This window comes from Bufo bufo, chromosome 4, assembly GCF_905171765.1.
Source record: "Bufo bufo chromosome 4, aBufBuf1.1, whole genome shotgun sequence".
Classification (NCBI taxonomy): domain Eukaryota; kingdom Metazoa; phylum Chordata; class Amphibia; order Anura; family Bufonidae; genus Bufo; species Bufo bufo.
The window spans coordinates 220700426-220726994 of NC_053392.1; the positions used below are offsets into that span (position 1 = coordinate 220700426).

General features: G+C 44.3%; 1 protein-coding gene across 8 annotated transcripts in view; it reads right to left on the reverse strand.

Annotated features, from left to right (window-relative positions):
* Nucleotides 1-26569, reverse strand: part of DLG1 (discs large MAGUK scaffold protein 1) — a 289003-nt gene that overhangs the window by 101940 nt on the left and 160494 nt on the right. For all 8 annotated transcript variants that reach the window (XM_040428320.1, XM_040428319.1, XM_040428315.1 and 5 more), the window contains 5 exons: nt 17272-17325; nt 10766-10816; nt 9978-10102; nt 9073-9242; nt 3248-3384 (listed from right to left, as the gene is read on the reverse strand). In XM_040428320.1, the coding sequence (XP_040284254.1) occupies nt 3248-3384; nt 9073-9242; nt 9978-10102; nt 10766-10816; nt 17272-17325 (537 nt within the window). The remainder of the gene's footprint in view (nt 1-3247; nt 3385-9072; nt 9243-9977; nt 10103-10765; nt 10817-17271; nt 17326-26569) is intronic.

Here is a 26569-nt window from a genome sequence, read left to right on the forward strand (position 1 = left end):
AAATCTGTAATGGTTTTTGAATGGAATTTAATTTACTATAACACAATCAATGTGTCTGCTTTCCTGACAGAAATTCATATTCAGGTTAACAATCCTCTAAATAAGCTTTATTGACTACAGCAGGTGCATACAGCAAGGGTCTGTAAACTGAATAGACATTAGTAGAGCAGACACACTGAAGATAATAAAAAAAATATATAAAATTAAACGTACCATAGTGGGAACAAGCTAAATAGATTTGTCGGCTGTTGGCTGATATCATTCACCAATGAAACAGCAGTGATCAGGTTCCACACATACAATGCACGCCAAGTACCTCACTTCACTTATGTGGTATGAATTCTGAATACTATTTATCTGCTTCTCTCACTAAGCCTCTCCTGTTAACTGATAGCACTTCAGTTCAAATAGCACTTACATAAAAATAGCTATCATTTTACAAAATGGACCAAACTTGGATCAATAACCATATCCAAGAATTATTTAAAGTCTATGGACACCTGCATAGGCATTTTGGGGTATATTTATTAAGACCAGAGTTTTAGATGCTGGTCTTAATAAACCCCTAAGCTGGTGGTGGATCCGCTGAAGTTATGTAGAGGTGCCGGCCTCCTCATAACTTCGACGGATCCACCGCCACTTCTAAATGTAAGAAAGCTTCCTAGTAGAGTTGAGCAAACCTGCCTTTTGGTGAATTATGTAATGGATTCCGTTCTCACAGAATCCATAATGTAATTCAATGCCGGCATGCCAAACGGAATGCATTTAGAGGCATTCCGTTATAATACAAGTGTATGGCCAGCAGAACGGAGCCCTCGGATCTAGCCATACACTTGCATTATGCGGCACGCCTGCATTGAATTACACAATGGATTCTGTGAGAACGGAATCCATTACGTAATTCACTTAAACCCCAAACCCGAGCCTGCTAAAAGGCAGGTTCGCTCAACTGTACTTCCTATCGGTCATACATAAAGACTTTTTTCTACGCCTGAAACAGGCAAAGAAAATGGTAAATGAGACAGGCCTACCGGCCCTTCCCTGCCCACGCCACAATCACTTTTTTAGACCTGGCGTGAGCGGGGAGAATTATATAGGCGTATTTCAGCTTAATAAATTACCTCCTTTGTTTTTAATACTGATTTACAAGTATTTGGAGCTTATAAACATTTTGTTATAGTTTTTTTTTTAAATGTGAAATGCTTCTGCAGCGGTTATATTTCACATTGTATAGCATCTGCAGAAAGCTGTTCTGTGATAAAGCTATATGTCCCTCTCAGGCATTTCTTCAACCTCTAGTTGAACTTTAATGTGGGCCTAAATCCACGTAAGGTTTAGCAGAGGTTGTAGAATGAACAGCCAGACAACCAGGCGGATGGATTCATCACAGAACATCTTTGTGCAGCTGCTATACAGTGAAATATAGCAGCTGTACAAGCCAAGTAGAGCAACATTTTTAACAAAAACCCAAATACATATAGAACAGCCATGACAATTTTTTGCCTGTTTAGCTGCTCCAATTAGCAGAGCAAATGCAAAGGCTCAGCTTTAACTTCGGTGCATCGTCTGCGCAAGCGCAGCTACATGTCCCACCCTATCAGTCTTCTGCAGGGGCGTAGCTAAAGGCTCATGGGCTCATGGGCTCATGGGCCCTGGCCCCCCCCCCCCCCCCCCCCCCCGACCCCTTACATGTTTGGGGACACTTTACCACTATAAAATACTGGCATCTCCACTTACCAGGAGGCAACCATGAGAACATGGAAAAAAAAACTGGAATGGGTGGGGTGAGAGGGATAAGAACATTCTGCACAAACCTGGCTTATATTCACTTTACACATTATATGCAATTTGGGAAGTATAAAACACCAAATACATACAGTTATCTGCATTCAAACTCCTGTTTTAGATTTTTACACTAAGGGCAAAACAGTTTTAGGATGAACACAAAATGCCCTCATTAAAACACAATACATTATTCAGAAGGCAGTGAAATGGGTCATGAACACTTATATGTGCCAATGTCTTAGAACAAAAAGTTTGTGCTGCAATAAATTTAAAGACAAAGTCATTTTCCAATCTTTCAAAGTCACTACAAAGCTTAAAAATGGACCTGAGCACTTCTTACTTATAGTGCAAGTGTAAAAGCTTAAAGTAAGCATGCCATCGAAACTAGCAGTCAAAGCTATATTTACTACCCTAGAGACAAATGACAAAATGGCACACTCGATAACGGCATAAAACAATACTGGTGATGCTCAAACTTATGATGGGTTCTCGTACCAGCTTGGATTATCAAGGTTTCAGCCAATTTGGGCTCAAGGACCAGGCATAGGCCCAGATTTACTAATCCTAAACAGGACGTAAATTTAGACAAGCTGTCTAGACCAGGTTTAGCTTTGCTTTTGCACTGGTATTTTTTTTCTTGTTCAAAAACTGAAATAAATAAATAAAACTTCCTGACTTGTGCAGTGTTTTGTTTTTTGTTTTTTACCATTTTCTGGAGGCATTTTAGTGGTGTTTTTGCCCAAATAGTGTGTTTAAGCACCTAAAGTTTTTTGTTTTTTCATCATGGTTTGTGTTTTTTTATATAGGAGTTTCTACCCACCTGTAACTATAGCATTAACCCCTTAGTGACCACACACTTTTTTTAAATCGCATTCCAAGAGCTATAACTTTTTTGTTTTCTCATCAATGTACTTGTATGAGGTTTTATTTTTTTGCAGGACAAGTTAAGGTTTTCAATGCACCATTTTGGGTACATGTAATGATTGATTAAAACCAGCTGTTTAGCTTAAACCCCCTTTGTTTTTTTCAGTAAAAAGACATAAGTGGGGTTAAGAAAGGGGTTAAGAAAAACTGCCACTGCCACATGGAAGTCTAGCGGACAAAAACCTCCAGAAAACTAGGTTATAAACATCTTATTCAGGGCATGCTATTTAAGACCCAAAATACACATCTCAAGTGCTACAAAATGCCACTACAAAATGTTAAACATGCAACATCTGGATCTGGTGTTTTTGGTTTTCTTTTACTAAAAACGCAGCAAATAATGGCAGAAAAAAACAAAAGTGCTTTATGCACAGCTTGCAAATGGCAAATATTTTCTGATACTGGGCAAGTAAAAGCTTGCATGGGTAAAATAAAAATAAAAATAGCAAAACAAAACAGTATTGTTAAGGTTATGATCAGTATGGTAGGTAGTATAGTCTCTGCTGGATCATCAACAAGCACAGCAATGCATACTCACTGCAAGAAGTTTGTCGCCAATTTGAAGCTTGCCATCTTTGTGGGCTGCACCACCCTCAATGATTTTTGTGACATAGATACTGTTGTCACCAGGGATGTGCTGATTTCCCACACCACCAGCTATACTAAAGCCAAGACCTAGAAAAATAGAGTAAAAAAAAAATATATATATCAATATATTTAACAAATATAAAAAAAGCAAACACACCAAAATAAAATAGCCAGTAATACCAACAGTTCTTTGAACCAAATTGCCCCTTTACGTAAGCATAATAAAAAAATAATAATCTGTGAAGTTTCTCAGAATATCTACCATATTTTAGTAAAAACATTTATTCTTTATGATAAAACAATTCTGGGGCATCTTTTCTTATAACTCTGAATTGTGCTATTCCTCAGTTACGGCACTCATGAGTCAAGTGACCCAGTGAACTGATGCATGGGTGACATGACGTTTGCAGCCAGTCAATGGTTGCAGCAGACACATGACCTGCACCAAACTGAACTGAGACCTGCAGCACCCAAGGGGGAGCGATTGAGCCAGAACTGAGAGGAGGGTTTCAGGTAAGTATGATTCCCAACACAGGTCCAGCCATGCTGGTGGGGGTTCTGCAGAAAAGGTCCCTGGGGTTAACAACCCCTTTTAGCAAGCAAAGCAAACAGGTGATCTCCTGAACCCTAAACACATAGTCCATAACATTAAGCATGAAAGGAAATATGTCTGAGTTCATTCACCCTTTGTAACACAAACCAAAACTTAAAAAGGAGTTTGTCACCTCCGGCAAACCCTATTAAGTACTGTAATACACGATTAGTACTGCTGCTGACTCCAAAGCAGTAGTTTCTATGGCAATTCTCACACCCGCTGCCCTGCTGTGTGCCCACAAACCAGCATTGAGAGGACTGATGTGAACATTTCACTGCTTGCTTATGGGTGCACATTGGGTGCACTGATCTGGAGTCATCGGCAGCAGTACTATCCATGTGGTACTGTGCTTAATAGTACCTGACCAAGGTGACAGATTCCTAAGACATACATACACTGACTGGCCCAAAAAAGTCACACACTCTAATATTTCATTGGACCACCTATAGCTTTGATTACAGCACGCATTCGCTGTGACATCATTTCCACAAGCTTATGAAATGTGACAACATTTATTTCTGTCCAGAGTTGCATACATTTTTCCCCAAGATCTTGTATTGATGATGGGAGATTTGGACCACTGTGCAAAGTCTTCTCCAGCACATACCAAAGACTGTCAACGGGATCTGGACTCTCTGGTGGCCAATCCATGTGTGACAATGATGTCTCATGCTCCCTGAATCACTCTTTCACAATTTGAGACAGATAAATCCTGGCATTGTCATCTTGGAATATGTCCGTGCCACCAGGGAAGAAAAAAATCCATTGATGGAATAACCTGGTCATTCAGTATATAAAGGGTAGTCAGCTAAGGGTGCTTTCACACTTGGGTTAGAGGATTCCGACATGCAGTTCCGTTGTTGGAGTTTTTTGCATTTTTAAAAGGTCTGCGCATGCGCAGACCGGGAAACCGGATCCATTTTTCCAGAACACTTGGTACCGGATCCGGCATTAATACATTTCAATAGAAATTAATGCTGGATCCGGCATATGTTCCGGAATTTTGGCCAGAGAAAATACAGCAGCATGCTGCGTCATTTTCTCCGGCCAAATACTGTAAGAGGGACTGAACTGAAGACATCCTGATGCATACTGAACGGAAGGCTTTCCATTCAGAATGCATTAGGATGAAACAAGCAATTTTTTTCCAGGGTTGAGCCCCTGTGGAACTCAATATCGGAAAACTTTCACACTAGTGTTAAAGTACCCTAACCTCATTCTTTGGGAACATAATGTTGCTGAACCTAGACTTGACCAAATGCAACAACCCCAGATCATAGCACTGCCCCCACAGGCTAGTACAGTAGTCTACTGTTTTTCCACGATTTGATCACCAAATGGTTAAATGGGTTGTCCAGGTTCGGAGCTGAACCCGGACATACCCATAGTTTCACCCAGGCAGCCCCCCTGATTTCATGCTTTGATGCCCTCCTTTGCCCTGCGAAGGAATGCGCAGGGCAAGCAATCTTTTATTTACAATAACACACTGCCGGGTGGAGGCTTCCGCCCAGCAGTGTGTTCGGTGACGTGACCGGCTCGGATGGGCGGGCTTTAGCGCTGCCCTAGCCATTTTACAGGCAAGGGCAGCGCTAAAGCCCGCCCATCAGTGCCGGTGACGTCACCGGGCTTACTGCTGGGTGGAAGCCTATCCCTGGCGATTCAGCGCAGGGCAAAGGATAGCATAGGAGCAGGGACTGCTCCGAGGCTCAAGTCGGGTTTGGGCTGCCTGGGTGAAAATGGGGATATGCCCGGGTTCAGCTCTGGACAACCTGTTTAAGTGATCGCCAATCAAGATCATTCAAGTTTTTTTTCCCGACCACATGCTCAAAGATGTTTCCCCACTGTCATTCCAGTTATTAATAATGCGTTAGACAGTTCTTAACCCAATTTTAGTAGTTTCAGCAATCTCCCTAGATATTTTTTCTGCTTGATGCATGCCAATGATTTGAGCCTTCTGAAACAGATTAACATGTTTTCTATGACCACAGGGTGCGTCTTTCCACATGGTTGTTTAACAAATGAGAAGCTCCTCACTGCACAGCTATGGTGAAATAACTTGTTGCCAGCTGAAATATAAATCACCCATGCAGTAATTATCCAATGGGTGGCTCTCACCTATTTGTTTAGTTAAATCTAGGTGGTGACCTTTTTTTTGGGCCAGGCAGTGTATATTCGCATTATATCGGTATAAGTGTCTGATCAGCACAGATGTGACATATGGAACCCCCACCAAATCACAAAAACTAGGTCCATGAACCATTATGGAGACTGACAGAGAAAACTGAGCACTGTATTTGGCTATCCCATTAGCTAAGGATACTTTCACACTTGCGGCAGAGTGAGGCAGCAGAGTGATCCGGCAAGCAGTTCCGTGGCCGAAACTGCCTGCCAGATCCGGCAAAACGTATGCCAACTGATGGCATTAGTAAGACTGATCAGGATCCTGATCAGTCTTAAAAATGCCTTATCAGTCAAAAAAAATCCGGCATCTACTTTTTTCACCTTTTTTTAGTCTGCGCATGCGCAGACCGGAAGGACAGGTCCGGCATTCGGGTAATTTGAATGCCGGATCCGGCACTAATACATTCAGGCAAGTCTTCAGTTTTTTTGGCCGGAGATAAAACCGTAGCATGCTGCGGTTTTCTCTTTTGCCTGATCAGTCAAAATTACTGAACTGAATACATCTTGATGCATCCTGAACGGATTACTCTCCATTCAGAATGCATGGGGATATGCCTGATCAGTTCTTTTCCAATATAGAGCCCTTTTGACGGAACTCTATGCCCGTTCTTCTGATCAGTCAGAAAAACTGGAGAAAAAAAATGTATATTTTGTTTTGAGCATCTGTGCTTATTTTGCATCCGTTTTTGTCAGTTCCATCAGACAGACGTTATTTTTAGACCGGGGGAAAAAGTCCTGAGAGAAGGATTTTGCAAAAAGTAGCTGCTTTCTTTCAAAAATGGCACCACACTTGTCCACAGGCTGTTTCTGGTACTGCAGAATTTCTGTACTAAAATAAATCGGGTCGAGCAGCACAGCTTGTGGACTAATGTGGTGCTGTGCTTGGAAGGAAGCAGCCATGTTTTTCTAATCTTGGACAATCCTTTAAAGAGCAGGCACATCCTGCGCACTTATTCTATATGGAATTTCCTTTGCATCTTATTCTGCCTGGATAAAACAAAAGTACCACTGCAGATTACGGTGGGCACTTTTTATTTTTATATGCAGACCTTCATACACATTCAATCTAAAATACAAATTAGGATATGATTCTTGACACTGTGTACCATGAGCTATTCAGATAGCACCCACCCAATACTGTCAATGACGAGCCCTTCCATCTCCTCACAATTGTCATGTTCTGCAATGCGCTCTTCTCCGGTTGCCTGGCAACCTTATCAGGGAACTATAGAGTATCTAGTGCCCACAGTCCAGATACAGAGGCTTGCTTAAAGGGGACCTGTCACTATGAAAATGCCTTATAATTTGCAGGCAGCATGTTATAGAGCAGGAGAAGCGGAGCAGATTGATATACAGTTTTGTGGGGAAAGATTCAGTATAATTTATATCCCTGCTCATTCTGGGCTTTAAAGTCCAGGAGGCGGCCCTATGAGCGATTGCCAGCCTACCCTCTATGACTGTGTATACAGAGAGAGCTATTCCAGGGATCTCAACTCTCCCGGAGGTTCAGGGAGTCTCCAGCTATTAGATAGCGGCTCCCTGACCGCATGTGCAAGAATATATCCCGGAAAGGTTTACTGATAGCAGAGCAGAGAGATAAGAGAAGTGACAGGACACAGAGTTTACATTACAGGTTGAAGTAACCCTTTAGGGTCAAATTGGCTTCTCAAGGAGATCTATATGTTAAAGGCATCCCTTCTTCTGCCTCATTCAGTAGCTATAGAACTATTGAGAGAGATGTATTTTTTTTAAATACATTTACACATTTAACCCTCCATTTTAAATTATATTATTTACCCCAGTGTTAAATTCACACCCCCTGGATGCTTGTTTTTTCCTACAGTGGGGTAGATAATTACACACGGGGTTTTAAAGAATAAACTTCCTGACTCAGACCAAGAGCCGACTCAGCGAGTCAGCAAGTGAATGGAAGCATCCGCGCATGCACATTGCGCAACCTAAGCCTCGGTTCACTTGCTTCTTGTCATCTCAGCGAATGAACCGAAGATTCGATTCATGAATCGGTTCATTTGAATGAACTGATTCAAATGAACCGATTCATGTGAAAGATCCGAACTTCCCATCTCTAGTTTACTCGCAGTAAACCTTTCCGACAACCTGTAGCAGTGTCCCCTTCTCGGCGCGTGCGCACAGTGCAAGAAGAAGCCGATGCCAGCAGTCTGCAACGGCGCATCAGGCTGAGCCTATGCGCACGCGCGAGATCTCAAAGCGGGAGGAGGGGGGGGGGGGAGAGAGAGGCGGCACTGAGGAGTAGATGGCGGTGCTGGGCACGAACGGCGATGCGTGCGGCTGGGCACCATGCATCCACAAACCTCCCCTGCTTGGGCACCTTAATTAAATGATTGACAGGTTAGTAAAGCCTGATTTTTTCCACAGAATAAAGCCACAAATAGCTTTTATAAGACCACCTTAGAAATCAGAATGCTGCCCTGGACATGAGTATATGTTTAGCTCACAGGGCTTATAGGTGGTGACAGAATCCCTTTAATCATATACATAAATATGATAATTTGGGGCAGGGTAATGAGCCCAGTCCTCCACACCATAGAGCAAAGTGTGCAGATACTGCATATGTTTGGAAAATGTAATAAAAAGTTTGTGAAAAAAAAAAAAAAAAGAAAACCTCCCTGAAATGAGAAGTGCACCTCCCTGAAATGAGTTTTTGCAGGTTGGGATGTCTGCTATTCAATCACTGATAGGACCGCCTCCTAGACTTCAAAGCCCAGAATGAGCAGAGATATAAATGAATGAAAGACATTTTTACTAAATCTTTTCCCAAAAAACTGTATATGAATCTGCTCACTCCCCCTGCCTGCAGCTCAGACACCATCTTCACATGACAGGTCCTGGGTAAACCAATAAAACCATTAGCATACCTAGAAGCAGTTCTCTAGCCAGATGAAGGCTGACGTATGTGGTAAGTGGATTAATGAAGGTACTGTATAAGCAATTAATGAATAGTATAGATTTCCACTCACCTTTGGCGCCTTTAACAAGCTTTATCTCCATTATTTTCTCGGTTATTGGCTTTCTTCTTCTTACATATAGGCGCACAATAGATCCTGCCTCCTTTAATGCCTCAACAGCTTTACTGTGTGTCACATCTTGTACGTCTACATCGTTCACCCGTAATATACAGTCATTAACTCTGTGGAGAATGGTTTGAAAGAAAACAATGGCTTTACTGAATATAGGGCTGGGCAATTTTGCAAAAAAATAAAAAATAATAATAATAATTTCAATCATTTTCGATCTAAGGACAATCTTTTCTGGCCATAACTATTTTTTGCTGATGTAGCGATATGAGGGCTTGTTTTTTGTGAGACGAATTGTGGGGAATACTGTACTTCTTATGCCTCAGATATACAGGGTGGATTTGCAGGATGAAAAGGGAGATCAGATCCCCTTGTTTCGGATCCCATTCATTTTACGCTGCCTTCGACTCTTTTTGCAAGTTGGATTTCGTGGGTAGATTTAGGCAACATTCACACAACATCCTTTAAAAACAACATAATGGTCCATTTTTAACAGACTGTTTTTCACAGATGCCTTTCTGAGAAACAGATGTTAAAAACCGCATGGGGGCTGTGAGTTTGTGAAAACGGACAAAATAGAACATGTTCCATTTTTGGACATCCGTTATTCACTGGCCGTCAAAACTATGGCTGTGTGAATAATCCTAAAGATAGACTATCATTATTCTTAACACGGTCATGTGACGTCCGTTAAACGTCTTTCACAGGTCTGTGTTTCGCGTGAATGTAGACTTATGTGGAACCTACTCCTCCGACATCCAACATACTACACATTATAGCACAAATAAATGCTTGATTTGCAAATTACAGATATATGAAAGGCTGTGTATCTGCTAAATTTCACCTACCGTAACCTTCCATCTTGAGCTGCAGCACCACCAGAAATAATTTTTGTAATAAAAATGCTTGTATCCTCTCCAATGTGTGGATTATCAGTACCTCCAGCAATACTAAAACCAAGCCCTGAGGTGCCCTAAAACATACCAGACCACAAAAACAGACAAAAAAAGAATACTATAAAAAGTGCTATTTACACAATGCTTCATTCACCGAAATGTCCTCAAACACAGATGGATGCGGACAGAGAATACAGATTGCTTTATAGCGGTATTGTGTCCACATTACCTGTATATATTTTTATATGACACTAATAAAAACAAAGATTGAACATGAACATTTTGAAATACAGGTGCACAAAATGATGCCTCTGAAAAGGGTAGACCACATAACCTCGGCCGTGTTGCTTCCAATGGATGGGGCAGCCACAGCACAGCTCTGTTTATATACGCCATGGGCAGGCGGCTGGGAGAGATCATAACAGGAGCTAAAGTGAGATTATTGTGCCACAGCATCCACCGTATGGCCATTTCCAAAAAATAAATAAATATATATATATATATATATATATATATATATATATATATATATATATATATATATATATACACATACACACACATATACACACATACATACATATACATATATATATACACATACAGACACACACATAAAAAAACAATTACCCAAACTATGGGAAGTGACAACCCACAACCCACGCTGAAGTGATAACCCATTATTACAAAAAGCCACTTTGAACACGCTGCTGTGTAAAATATAAAACATCAGAATTTACCCGTTCAAGTGTAATTTCTTCATATTCATAATCTGTATCAGTTCCATTCACCTGGAAAACAACAAAATATTTTAGTGATGTTGTCAAAGTAAAACAATCTAATATATAATTGAATCTGAAAACGCTGAGCATTCCCACATGAAAGCTGTAAATGTAAGTTATTCATGTTAAGGTCCAGTTACAAGGACACTTATAGTGCCACTTTAAAAGCGCAATTCATAAAACCAATTAAAGATTCTCCCGCACTGGTATCACACACCAGAACTGCTACATACCCTGACCCCTAGCTTGCCACATAGCTGTTGGAGTTCCCAACCAGGCGCTTCCTTGTATCATATCTTTTGGTTATGTCCAGTGATAATACCCTATTGGATGCAGGCGATTCAGGTGGTACAAGACACTCTTAGGGCCCTTTCACATGAGCGGATGCCGTGCGGGTAATCCGCTGCGCTAAAGACAGCCAAGCCCCGCTCCAGACAGCAGAGACACGGAGCATTAACATGACTGATAATGCTCCGTGCCTCTCTGATCTTTTTACTACAAAATCAGTGAGATAAAGTTGTCACTGTGATTTTGTAGTAAAAGATCAGAGAGGCACGGAGCATTATCAGTCATGTTACTGCTCCGTGTCTCTGCTGTCCGGAGCGGGGCTTGGCTCTCTTTCACGCAGCGGATTCCAGACACGGCATCCGCTCGTGTGAAAGAGCCCTAAACATACGTATCTTGAGGGACCCTATAGTGCTCCTCTTGAATATGGTACCTGGGATACTCAGGGGTCGGAGCGCCGGGCTGCTCCTTCATATATTAATGACAGCTAAATGCCCAATTGCTCTTTTCTGGACACATTCTATCCTTCCCTCTAGATCCGACCTTTATTCTCAGATACAGGATATTCCTTCCTCAGAATATATAGTTGCACTTCAGCGGAGCACGGTGGATAGGTTTTTAAAAACCTGGCAGACCTGGGACACTCGTTCACCTCTACTACCTTTATAGACGTGGACAGATGCTCTTCTTTATTTATTTTTTGCTTATTGATTTGTTAATTGATGTCTGTATTGGTCTACGGTATTTGACCTGAACTGTCTATCTTGCTATATTTTGTATGTAAACGGAAAAATCTTAAAACTTAATAAAAACTTTAAGTTGGGAAAAAACAAATAAAAAAACCCCGCAATACATCTACATTGAATTCAATGGGGAAAAAGTTTGGTAAGTCATGTGGGGCTTTTTGCAGAAAAAAGTGACGTTTATTCTTGACATGGAATCTGTGTCCAGAGTACTCACTAAAATGGGCAGGATGAAAAACCACTTAAAAAAAATAATATAAAAAACACATGAATAACTGCGTTGGAATAAAAACTGCATCCTTAGACCTCATGCACACGACCGTTTTGGCGGCTCGGATGCGGACCCATTCACTTCAATGGGGCCGCAAAAGATGCGGACAGCACTCAGTGTGCTGTCCGCATCCGTGGCTGCGTTCTGCGGCCCCGTTAAAAACAATATAACAGGTCCTATTCTTGTCTGCACTTTGCGGACAAGAAGAGGCATTTATATTGCCGGCGCCCGATCTGTTCCGCAAATTGCGGAAGGCAACACGGGCGGCTTCCGTTTTTTGCGGATCTGCGGACCGCAAAAAACAGCATGGCCGTGTGCATGAGGCCTAAAGAAACCATGAGGAATCCTGATTGAAGAGGATTCTGCATTAGCTTTTTGGGTGCTGCACAAGTTTAGGCTTTTTCTATGCACTTTCTGGAATAAAAAAAAGGCAGTGTCAGTACTTGATACTTTTCTGGAAGCCTGTGTGGTGGCACCCTAACAGGAGTCAGTTTAGCCCTAGCCTTAGGGCACCTGCACACAACACGGGTGGACACACAAGATTTACGCAGATTTCTGTGCATCTCTGCACCATATCCACAATTTATAATAACGGTTTTAGGTGCGGATTTTAAAGCAGTTTTCCGCGGATCTCACCCTTCATTTGAAAAGTGTGAATCCGCAGATAAAACCACAAACATAATTGGAAATAGATTTGGAAATAGACATGGCAGGTCAATTTCAACACAGAAAAAAATAAATCTCCAAAGTGTGATTTGTTTATTCTCATACACTTTGCTGGTAATCTAATATGCTGCTAGACTGAATACTATACTTCAGTTTTCGTGCAGTGAATGCCGGGTGGTAGGCTGCTGTGCAGCCAAGTACCATGCAGCACAACCGCAGTGGTTCATCTCTGCAAGTGCACATGAAAATCATGTCCTTCACCTGTATGTGCTGAGAAACTGCGGCAATTCATAACTTGATGCAGTTTTCTCATGCAGCACAAACACCCTGCAGCTGCTGCATGAAAACCCAGCCTAAGGCCGAATGCACACAGCCGTGAGCGGTCCGTGGTGTCCCGGCCTGGCATCCTGCTGACAGCAGGAGCGCACAGCGTCATTGGTTATATGACGCCGTGCACTTCATGCCACCGCACTACAGTAATACACTGGTATAGATCATACCAGTGTATTACTCGTGCACATGATCGTATGAGTTTTGCAGTCTGCAAATCAGAGATCTGCAAAATATGGAAGCGGTCCATGTGCTGTCCACATTTTATTTGTGGACCCACTTGCTTCTATGGGCCATGGTCCAGATTTTGCAGACATAGGGGGAAATTTATCAAAATTGATGTAAAGGAAAACTGGCTTAGTTGCCCATAGGGCATGTCTTATCTTTTGCAGTGCGGAGGCAAGTACCAAAAAGCCCACAGAAGCACTCCCAAACCGTGCCTCCGCTTCGCATCTTGAGGATTGTGGACCCATGCAAGTCAATGGGTCCACATTTGGGATTCACACGGCCCGTATAGTGCGGAACTGCCGTTTGTGGTTCACAATACAGGCATGGGCGGCCTACAGTCGTGTGAATGGACCCTAAAGCTAACACTTTCGTGTAGAAATGCTTCTCCAGCTTCTTACACCCCTACTGGAGTGAATTTGCGACATGTTTTGTGACTTTTTATTTTTAAAGTGTGCTATCAATATGGAGTAAAACTAATTAACATAGCCAATCATGTCCACGTTCCTACCCACTTTCTCGAAAATGTCACCATTTTTAGTGTGCAAAAAGTCTAAAAAAAAAATATAAAAATATTAAAAATCACAAAGCCCTGTTTTGCTACTTTTTGAAGCCAGAATTCTAGCGTGTAGGGCATGATAAATTCCCTCCTTTGTCCTGAGCTTCTTTTTACATTTGGGGTGTTAACTGGATCTGATTTGTTAATTACTATAGGTTTGTCTCCTACCAGGTTATCTATATTAGGATACTGCTACTGCATCATATTCAAAGGGTTAGGACAGGGGTAGGCAACCTCCAGCACTCCAGCTGTTGTAAAACTACAACTCCCAGCATGCATACTTGCTCTGCTCTTCTAAGAACTCACATAGAAATGGATGGAGCATGCTGGGAATGTCGTTTCGCAACAGCTGGAGTGCCGAAGGTTGCTGATCCCTGGTTTAGGACATGGCCACATCTGGCAGGTCTGCTGTGGATTTCCCACAAAATCTGCCATTATTCCACAGCAGATAAATCTATAGAAAGAGAATTTTGTTGAGGAAATCGCCATGAAAATGCTGTGTGTGTGGCAGATTTCACATATTGAAATCTACATTCACAATTGACATGCTCCAGATTTAAAATCCACACTGCAAGTCATGTAAAAAGGTCTACAAAGTATGGATGAGGTTTGTGAATATCTCATTACAGTCACTATAGTAGTCCCACAAGCAAATCTGCAGCACATATGCCACGCTACGTGTTTGGGATGCACAGCAGCCGTACAGCAACGCTGCTCAGAAAACGGGGGTTTCAATAAGTCAGATTCCACACAGTAGAGGTTTGTAAATGACCCTCCGTGTGCATCTCATTAATCTACCATCCTCTAATTTAATATACTAAATTTAGAATCTGTATAAATTAAAACTGAAGACTTGAGAACAGCGAGTAACTACCGCAGAAGTCGACATAAAAAAAAATACAATCGATTCTGCTGCAATTCTGCCTAGCCAACCATTGTAAGTATGAGATGTGATACCACACATTTCTAATGAAACCACTGGGAAAACATCCAAACGATATTAAACTTCACAAATACTAAAAATTTAATGGACAGCTTTTGTTAATAAAGAGATACGCAGCAAGGAGGGGGCTGGAAGGCAATCTCCGGACAGGCTGTTCTCTTCTTGGTCCATTCAGCAGGCTTCATTCTAGCTGACATTTTATTTTAATGCATCTACACTATCAATCTATAATTTAGGTTCTATGCCTAAAATACGAGTGCTTCTTTAAGACAACTATCCACCATCCTGTGGCTAGGGGATAAGTGGATGATGGGTGAAGGTTAAACCACTGGGGCCCCCACTGACTGAGAAGAGGATCCGTGCTCTCCATTTGAATAGGGCAGTTGTCATCATGCCTGTGCGCTGCTGCTCCATTTAGCTTGAGTTGAATGGAGCAGCGGACACACATGCATGTCTGCTGCGCTATTCATATTTTTGACTTATTTCTTTGATTTGGTTATATGTATCTACTTTTAGAACCAGAATTAAAATATTATGTAGTTGTAGGCAAAGTGGATGCAGAAATATAGAAAACGCTCACGGGTTTACAAACTTTTAAGCACCACCACAGGCACTGTAAAGCAACGTTAGCATGAGGTCCGTTACGGCTTCTCTACTTTGGTGTCTGCAGGGGCAAACTGGCCTTAAAGTCTAGAGGGAAATTTCCCAGGGGAAAGCCTTCCTCACAGCCACCGTCTGCTACATAGTGATCGGATCCTCTCAGGGTTAATGCTAGGAGCATCTGCTACTTATGTGCCTGGATGGCAGCAGAAAGTGCCCTCCTGCATTCAACTGTATTGCCATCCTCTAGACAGGGATAGAGTTCAAAGGTGGGGGCAGCAGTATTTTGTTCTGCACTACAGTATTGCTGGCCCCAACTATTTATGTTGGCCCTGTCTTATGTCAGTTTGGACCAGTCTACAAGATGGGGCCACTTCATTAAGTTCCCACTAGTCCGCCCCTGGTTGTCTGTGCATCCTGTCAGTTTCTGCCCTCAAATATTAAAATTACATACCTGGCTCTCTCTGACAAGACAAATAGCCAGAACGTCAGTCACCCCTTTACACTAACTAAGGACTTGTCCAAAGACCAGTTCATGTTAGGAGTGTAAGATTTTAGAAATTAATCTTTTAGTGCAGTAAATAGAGGGCTCAAGTCTGTGAAGGTATTTGTGGAGGGCCCTGGGTCACTTCTTCGGAGGGTTGTTAAATGCAATAATCCCATTAATGCCTCATTTCTGTTTTTGGACATTTTCTAAATATTTGGCAGCACTACATGACAGGTATTTTCCACAGTTGTTCTTGCGGCTTCCGCTATACAGTAATGGGGTGACATGATGAAAGTGTCATCCACTGTGAAATGCTGTCACCACTGTATAAAATTTCCGCTTCCTAAGCTGTTTCTGTGTTGCTGATAGAGCACAACGTAATGTAAGTTTGCTCTGCTCAGCTACAATTAGTGCAATAAAATCCTAGCCGTAACATAACCCTGATATAAGCCTAAGTACCTAAAATGTACTATATATAGGGGTCTTTTTACATGGGAAGATTTTTGGGCCATAACAAGGAGCAAATTGACAGTATAACAAGTGGATTGGCACATTAAATGCCACCATCATGCAGCAATCATTCAACTATCAATATCCTAAAAAAAAAAACAAAAAAAAAAACCACACACCCCAAAGGAAATACCTGAATCATGTCAAATACTTACCCTTCATTTATTTACACGGGATGCAAACTGTTGCCACAGTGCGCTTCGTGCTAATCTTTTATACCGATTATTCTCAGTATAAGGCCTCATGCACACGGCCGTTGTTTTGGTCCGCATCCGAGCCGCAGTTTTGGTGGCTCCGATGTGGACCCATTCACGTCAATGGGGCCTCAAAAAATGCGGACAGCACTCTGTGCGCTGTCCACATCCGTTGCTCCGTTCCGTGGTCCGCAAAAAAAATATAACCTGTCCTATTCTTGTCCGCGCTTTGCGGACAAGAATAGGCAGTAATATTAAAGGCTGTCCGTGCCGTTGCGGAACGCACACAGACGCCACACAACGGTCATGTGCATGTAGCCTAAGTCATAAATACATCAGCAGGGGTTCAGCACCTCGCCCCCCCACCAATCACCTGATCATTTTCTAGTGGACAGAGCACGCTGCTCACTTCCACGCAACCAGTGCTGCAGTATCCAGCTCCATCCATTACACAATAGACAGAGCTATGTGATTCTGGCACAGGACCAGCTGATCAGTGGGGGTGCAGGGATCAGAGGGCCTACCGTGAGGGGTGGACAACCTGAACACATTTGCAGCCTTTCAAAACTGTTAAAAAAAAAAAAAAAAAAAAAAAAAAAAAAAAAAAAAGGAACCCACAAAACTAAATATAAATATTTTCACAAGACTTACATAAGGTGGAGTGTCCAAGCTATCTGTATTTACAATCACAGGTGGGGGGTTTGCCTAGAAATGAAGAAAATAAAGTTAGATATATATTCGACAACAAACAATACCAAAAGAACAGAAAAGGCCACAATAGAATTTGAGCAGTAAAAGTAATTAACCGCTGTGGATTCAAAAATTGCCTCCATAAAACACACATGAAGTAACGAAGAACACTGCTATTTTAGGAGGGCGCCTACCTTCAGCAGTCCCACAAGATTTAAAAATGTAGCTTTCTACTTTTTTCTCTGTGTTTTAAAACTTATGTAAATAAATGCAGTCAAAACATTTTTAATGGTGTAAAGTTAGTATCCATGCTTATATGGAAAAGCATTCAAAGAAAATCCATACCTTCAGCATGCTGCAGTGGTATTAACATGGTAACTGCCCCTAAAAACCTCTAAAAGGCCACAGAACAAAAATTCTGGGTGGACGTCTTCAGATTTTGTTATAAACTCCCACAAACACTTGCTTGTTTCCAATTAGAAAAACCCTTGAAGTTATGTTCCCACGCGGTGAGTCCACTGCGGGTTTTCCACTGCAGATGTGGGTGAAGTTTGCAGTGGGAAAAAATGGAACCAAATGAAGCATTCACCATGCAGAGCAACATTCCCTTTACAGTTTAGGTCATTTAGGTAACATATTGTAAACTGTGCCAATGTTACCGTAATTTCTTTTGAGTTACTGTTTTTAAACAGGCCAATGGTAACAATCAATGGAATTTCAATTATAAGCCCTCAATTTCACATCATTTTGCCAAGATCTACATGTTTTATAACCAAATTTAACAGTTATATCATGACATAATGATCCCTAATACAATATCAACACATATAGCCCCCCATTTATAGATCATTACTGGAATGAAGATCCGGGAAAAATGTATATATTATATATATTTTTTTTATTTAATCAAAGAATATTAGATGTAAAACCATTTTTTTTTTTTTTTTTTTGTTCGCTTCTATGTGTGTCTGTGGGAGTTTCTTATTTTATGTTGATATTAGATTAAAGGCTACGTTTTAAACAGGTTGCTTCCTGTGATTACACGTAAAACCAATTTGAAAAGGTGGAGATTCACTTTCAGTGCCCAGCTTTCGAATGTTGCAAATATATAAAATATCTTTTATTGGACTTCCAATTCCAGATAATTAAAAAGACATTCAGTAATCCTCCTACAATCAAACTCGCATGTTTTCTTTCAGCGAAGAGAGGGAAATATGCCACTTCCTCATACAAGCCTTATCACTCGCTCCCCTAAAATGTGTCTTTAAGGAGAACTCCATGTACTATAGACAGTCAATCCAGCGCAAATGTCAGATTCTGCCAACATTTATTTGTGTCTATGGTCACTTCTGTCCTTGTTTGGCTTTCAACACATAAAAAGGCAGATAAGTAGGCTGGATGTTTTCCTAAGGGCACATGCATACGAATGTATCTTTTTTCCGTTCTGGTTCTTACAGGCCCATATGTCTAACCATTCCCTTCAACGGGTCCGCAAAAAAACGGAAATTGTTCCGTGTGCATTCTGTTTCTGTATGTCAGCATGTCTGTTCTGCACAAAAAAAAAAATAATACATTTGAACATGTCCTATTCTTGTACGTTTTGCGGACAAATACAGGCATTGTTACAATGGATTGGCAAAAAAATAAATAAAAAAAACAGACGCAATACGCATGTCACACGAAAGTCATCTGTATTTTTTGTAGATCTGTGTTTTGAGGCCTGCAAAAATACATATGGTCATGTGCATGAGCTGTTAAAAGGGATTCTGTCACCAGATTTAACCCTATTAAGCTAGATGACATTAGCGATGTGCTAATGTCAGCTAAACCTAACTAGCCTAATCCTACTTTTATCTATGCCCCCGTTACGCCAGAAATCTAACTTTTATAATATGCTAATTAGCCTCTAGGTGCAGGTGGGCGTTGTTCCTGCTCCTAGAGGCTCCCTTCTCCCATCTTTGTCGCCTCCCTCCAAGTCCTGATTGACAGGGCCAGGCAGCGCTCGCATCTGTCTGCCAGCCCTGTGCTCTGGTGAAATCTCGTGCCATTCAGAATTCGGCGCAGGCGCGTTGAGGGAAAAAACGCTCACATGCTGCCAGCTTCCTCACCGCGCCTGTGCCGTTCAGTATTACTGAACGGCCCAAGATTTCACCAGAGCACAGGGCTGGCAGACAGATGCGAGCGCTGCCTGGCCCTGTCAATCAGGACTTGGAGGGAGGTGACAAAGGTGGGAGAACGGAGCCTCTAGGAGCAGGAACAACGCCCCCCCTGCTCCTAGAGGCTAATTAGCATATTATAAAAGTTAGATTTCTGGAGTAACGGGGGCATAGATAAAAGTAGGAACAGGCTAGTTAGGTTTAGCTGACATTAGCACATCGCTAATGTCAGATAGTTTAATGGGGTAAAATCTGGTGACAGAAACCCTTTAAAGAGGACCCGTCACCTATCCTGACATGCCTGTTTTAGTGACTACATCAATTCCCCATGTATGGAAAAAAATGATTCTAGAGCATTTATTCTTAACGTGTGCCCGTTAGTGTTGAGCGAACAGTTCGAGCATAGTTCGGGTCCGTACCGAATTTTGGGGTGTTCGTGACACGGACCCGAACCCGAACTTTTTCGTAAAAGTTCGGGTTCGTCGTTCGGCATGTATTTTGGCGCATTTTGAAAGGCTGCAAAGCAGCCAATCAACATGCATCATACTACTTGCCCTAAGATGCCATCGCAGCCATGCCTACTATTGGCAAGGCTGTGATTGGCCAAGTGCAGCATGTGACTCAGCCTCTTTATAAGCTTGTGCGCACGTCGGGACGTGCTCACTCCCGATGTGAATAGAACAGGGATAGACGCAGCTGATGCTAGGGCGAGAATAGGCAGGGATAATTGAATAACTGGAAGCAAATTTCTCTCCTCCACCTGTGATTCATCTGAACAACTGCAGCTGAGCTGCTTTTTTGATAGGGATTGGCTATTTTTAGAGTGGCCAGAGTGATTTTTCCATCCACATGTACCTGGGCTGACCGCCGGCCGCCATTTTGCGACTTGTAGTGCTGCAGCAGAAGCTGCCACAGTGTGCATTCCAAAGCTCCAAACAAGTCAGACATCTACACCTGGGATTCAGACCAATAGCGATTTAGCAGCACAGTCCAAGGCTATTTTTTTTAAAGGTTGTGCAGACCATTTTGTGGCACATGTTACTGGGCTGATAGGCGGCGGCCATCTTGGGACTAGTGCTGCAGCACAATCTCTCCCAACGTCCATTAATCACTTGTAATAGTGGTCTGTGCCATAGAAATCCTACATCAGGGACTTGGGTGTGCTTGTGTCACCCCTACTAATACCAGTCCACCTGTAATCCATACAGTGAAAAGCCATAAAGTATTCCAGTGAGGGAATTTTTTTTTTTATTTAAAAAAGGCCAAGTTAGTTTATCTGGCGTTCAATATACTAGATACAGTTAGGCCTGCGTTTCATACATCTGGAATTAGCAAACTAATGTACTGGGGTTGGGAAAACATATATGTACCCATACTAGAATCTGTCAAAGAAAGCGGTACTCACATATAACAGTCATTCCATCTGTAATCCATACAGTCAAAAGACTGAAAGTATTCCAGTGAGGGAATTTTTTTTTTATTTAAAAAAGGCCAAGTTAGTTTATCTGGCGTTCAATATACTAGATACAGTTAGGCCTGCGTTTCATACATCTGGAATTAGCAAACTAATGTGCTGGGGTTGGGAAAACATATATGTACCCATACTAGAATCTGTCAAAGAAAGCGGTACTCACATATAACAGTCATTCCATCTGTAATCCATACAGTCAAAAGACTGAAAGTATTCCAGTGAGGGAATTTTTTTTTTATTTAAAAAAGGCCAAGTTAGTTTATCTGGCGTTCAATATACTAGATACAGTTAGGCCTGCGTTTCATACATCTGGAATTAGCAAACTAATGTGCTGGGGTTGGGAAAACATATATGTACCCATACTAGAATCTGTCAAAGAAAGCGGTACTCACATATAACAGTCATTCCATCTGTAATCCATACAGTCAAAAGACTGAAAGTATTCCAGTGAGGGGATTTTGCTTATAAAAAATAATATATTTCATTGTGGTGCGAGTTGAATCGCAACAATGAAGAAAAATACTATTAAGGGACGAGGACGCGGTCGTGGTGGTGTCCGTGGAGCCTCTGTTGCTGGTAGAGGACGTGGCCGTTCGGCCCCAGGCGCACACAGTAGGGAACGAACTCCCTCAACTAGCCGGCAGAATGTACCGCAATATCTCGTGGGGCCCAATGCCGCTCTTAGGATGGTAAGGCCTGAGCAGGTACAGGCATTAATCGATTGGGTGGCCGACAGTGCTTCCAGCACGTTCACCACATGGTCTTCCACCCAGTCTTCTGCGGAAAGCGCACAGGTGGCACCTGAAAACCAAGCCCATCAGTCTGTCACATCACCCCCAAGCATATCAGGGAAACGGTCTGAGCCACAAGTTATGCAGCAGTCTCTTCTTCTGTTTGAAGACTCTGCTTCCAGGGTTTCCCAGGGGCGTCCACCTAGCCCTTCCCCAGTGGAGGAAGACATACCATGCACTGACGCACAACCACTTATGTCTCCAGATGAAGAGGACATGGGAATACCACCACAGCAGAGTCACCGACTCTCTGATGATGACGAAACACAGGTGCCCACTGCCGCGTCTTTTTGCAGTGTGCAGACTGAACAGGAGGAGGTCAGGGAGGGAGACTGGGTGGAAGACTATGCAGAGGACGATGAGGTCTTAGACCCCACATGGACTGAAGGTCGTGGCGATGACTTTCACAGTTCAGAGGAAGAGGTAGTGGTGAGACCGAGACAACAGCGAAGCAAAAGAGGGAGCAGGGGGCCAAAGCAGACGAGCCGCCGCCCCCAGAGTTCGCCTGCTACTGGACATCGCCAACAGGGACCCAGCCCCACAAAGGCAGCTTCAAAGAGTTCCCTGGCATGGCACTTCTTTAAACAATGTCCTACCGACAAGACCCGAGTGACTTGCACGCTCTGCCATCAGAGCCTGAGGCGAGGCATTAACGTTCTGAACCTCAGCACAACCTGCATGACCAGGCATCTACATGCAAAGCATGAACTGCAGTGGGGTACACACCTTAAAAACCAGGCACTCGCTGAGGCTCCCCCTGCTCCCTCTACCGCTGCTGCCTCGGCTTCCGCCTCGAGAGGAATGTTGCCACCTGCCGAGCAGCAAACAGAGGATGTGCCACCGACACCACCACCACCGTCAACTAGCGTCTCCACTATATCACACAGCAGCGTTCAGCTCTCAATATCTCAAACCTTAGAGAGGAAGCGCAAATTCCCCCCGAGTCACCCTCGAGCCCTTGGCCTGAACGCTAGCATTTCTAAACTGCTGGCCTTTGAAATGCTGTCATTCCGGCTGGTGGACACAGACAGCTTCAAACAGCTGATGGCCATGGCTGTCCCGCAGTATGTGGTTCCCAGCCGCCACTACTTCTCCAAGACAGCCGTGCCTTCCCTGCACATGCAAGTGTCCGATAAAATCAAGTGTGCACTGCGCAACGCCATTTGTGGCAAGGTCCACCTAACCACAGATACGTGGACCAGTAAGCACGGCCAGGGACGCTATATCTCACTAACTGCACACTGGATGAATGTAGTGGCGGCTGGGCCCCCGGCGGACAGTTCCTTGGCGCACGTCCTTCCGCCCCCTAGGATCGCAGGGCATCATTCTCTGCCTCCTGTAGCCTCCTCCTCCTACTCGGCTTCCTCCTCCACTGCTTCCACCAGCTCATCCGGTCAGCCACACACCTTCACCACCAACTTCAGCACAGCCCGGGGTAAACGTCAGCAGGCCATTCTGAAACTCATATGTTTGGGGGACAGGCCCCACAGCGCAAAGGAGTTGTGGCGGGGTATTGAACAACAGACCGACGAGTGGTTTCTGCCGGTGGGCCTCAAGCCAGGCCTGGTGGTATGCGATAATGGGCGAAATCTCGTGGCAGCTCTGGGACTAGCCGGTTTGACGCACATCCCTTGCCTGGCGCATGTGCTGAACTTGGTGGTGCAGAGGTTCATTCACCACTACCCCAACATGTCAGAGCTGCTGCATAAAGTGCGGGCCGTCTGTGCGCGCTTCCGCCGTTCACATCCTGCCGCTGCTCGCCTGTCTGCGCTACAGCGGAACTTCGGCCTTCCCGCTCACCGCCTCATATGCGACGTGCCCACCCGGTGGAACTCCACCTTGCACATGCTGGAGAGACTGTGCGAGCAGCAGCAGGCCATAGTGGAGTTTCAGCTGCAGCACGTTCGCGTCAGTCGTACTGCCGAACAGCACCACTTCACCACCAAGGATTGGGCCTCCATGCGAGACCTGTGTGCCCTGCTGCGCTGTTTCGAGTACTCCACCAACATGGCCAGTGGCGATGACACTGTTATCAGCGTTACAATACCACTTCTATGTCTCCTTGAGAAAACACTTAGGGCAATGATGTTAGAGGAGGTGGCCCAGGTGGAGGAGGAGGAGGAGGACGGGGGCTCGTTTCTAACACTTTCGGGCCAGTCTGTTCGAAGTGGCTCAGAGGGAGGTTTGTTTAAGCAGCAGAGGACAGGTTCACAAGTCGCCAGCCAAGGCACTGTACTGGAGGACGAGGAGGATGAGGAGGAGGAGGTGGAGGGGGACGAGGATGACGCAAGTTCACAGCGGGGTGGCAGCCCAGGCCCATCACTGGTGCGTGGCTGGGGGGATACGGTGGACGATGACGATACGCCTCCCACAGAGGACAGCTTGTCCTTACCCATGGGTAGCCTGGCCCACATGAGCGAATATATGCTCCAATGCCTGCGCAACGACAGCAGAGTTGCCCACGTTTTAACGTGTGCAGACTACTGGGTGGCCACCCTGCTGGATCCCCGGTATAAAGACAATGTGCCCACTTTAATTCCTGAACTGGAGCGCGACCGTAAGATGCGCGAGTACAAGCGCACGCTGATAGAGGCGCTCTTGAGAGCATTCCCACATGTCACAGGGGAACAGGTGGAACGTGAAGGCAGAGGAGTGGCAAGAGGTCGCCAACGCAGCTGTGTCACGGCCAGCTCATCTGAGGGCAGGGTTAGCATGGCAGAAATGTGGAAAAGTTTTGTCTCCACGCCACAGCTATCTGCACCGACACCTGATACGGAACGTGTTAGCAGGAGGCAGCATTTCACTAACATGGTTGAACAGTATGTCTGCACACCCCTCCACATCCTGACGGATGGTTCGGCCCCATTCAACTACTGGGTTTCGAAATTGTCCACGTGGCCAGAGTTAGCATGTTATGCCTTGGAGGTGCTTTCCTGCCCGGCGGCCAGCGTTTTATCTGAACGCGTATTCAGCACGGCAGGGGGCGTCATTACTGACAAGCGCAGCCGCCTGTCCACAGCCAACGTGGACAAGCTGACCTTCATAAAGATGAACCAGGCATGGATCCCACAGGACCTGTCCCTCCCTTGTGCAGAGTAGTCCTTATTAACTGCCTAAAACATGTCTTGTTGTGCTACGGGCCACTTCTTTATTTGATACAAATTTTATGAAACCCACAGTTGAATGAAACTCTTCTCTGTCTGGGCGCCGGGGCCTAACCAGATGAAAGTGGCCGGTTAAACTAACGGGTGACATGAAGCCATAACCTCTGCCATGCTACCTCTGTCTTCTGTCTGGGTGCTGAGGCCCAAGTCAAATAAAGCGGTCTTCTGCTGTGCTGGGGGATATGAAGCTAATCTCTGACCTCTCTCCTCTGTCTGGGTCCAAAGGCCTAAATCACTGAAAGAGGCCTTCTCCTGTGGTGTGTGATATGATGCCAGAATATGTGCTGTGGGGCCTCTCTCCTCTTCCTGGGTGCAGGGGTCAAATAAACTAAATTGTGGCCTACTCCTGTGGTGGTTGATATGATGCCTGATTCTCTGATGTGGAACCTCTCTCCTCTGTTTGGGTGAAGGGGTCAAAGTAACTAAATGGTGGCTTCTCCTGTGGTGGCTGATATGATGCCAGAATATGTGCTGTGGTGCCTCTCTCCTCTTCCTGGGTGCAGGGGTCAAAGTAACTAAATGGTGGCTTCTCCTGTGGTGGCTGATATGATGCCAGAATATGTGCTGTGGGGCCTCTCTCCTCTTCCTGGGTGCAGGGGTCAAAGTAACTCAATGGTGGCTTCTCCTGTGGTGGCTGATATGATGCCAGAATATGTGCTGTGGTGCCTCTCTCCTCTGTCTGGGTCCAAAGGCCTAAATCACTGAAAGAGGCCTTCTCCTGTGGTGTGTGATATGATGCCTGAATATGTGCTGTGGTGCCTCTCTCCTCTTCCTGGGTGCGGGGGTCAAAGTAACTCAATGGTGGCTTCTCCTGTGGTGGCTGATATGATGCCAGAATATGTGCTGTGGTGCCTCTCTCCTCTTCCTGGGTGCGGGGGTCAAAGTAACTCAATGGTGGCTTCTCCTGTGGTGGCTGATATGATGCCAGAATATGTGCTGTGGGGCCTCTCTCCTCTTCCTGGGTGCAGGGGTCAAAGTAACTCAATGGTGGCTTCTCCTGTGGTGGTTAGTATGATGCCAGAATATGTGCTGTGGGGCCTCTCTCCTCTTCCTGGGTGCAGGGGTCAAAGTAACTCAATGGTGGCTTCTCCTGTGGTGGCTGATATGATGCCAGAATATGTGCTGTGGTGCCTCTCTCCTCTTCCTGGGTGCGGGGGTCAAAGTAACTCAATGGTGGCTTCTCCTGTGGTGGCTGATATGATGCCAGAATATGTGCTGTGGTGCCTCTCTCCTCTTCCTGGGTGCGGGGGTCAAAGTAACTCAATGGTGGCTTCTCCTGTGGTGGCTGATATGATGCCAGAATATGTGCTGTGGTGCCTCTCTCCTCTTCCTGGGTGCGGGGGTCAAAGTAACTAAATGGTGGCTTCTCCTGTGGTGGTTGATATGATGCCTGATTCTCTGCTGTGAAACCTCTCTCCTCCATCTGGGTGTAGGGGTCAAAGTCTTTCAAAGTCGCCTTCTCCTGTGCTGATTGATATAAAGCTGATGGTTGTGCCATCTGACATGGTTGCCGGGGTCCCATTAAATTGGGGCCTACTCCTGTGGTGGGTGATCTAAATGCCTGATTCTCTGCTTTGAAACCTCTCTCCTCCGTCCAGGTGTAGGGGTCAAAGTCTGTCAAAGTCGCCTTCTCCTGTGCTGATTGATATAAAGCTTATGCTTGTGCCATCTGACATG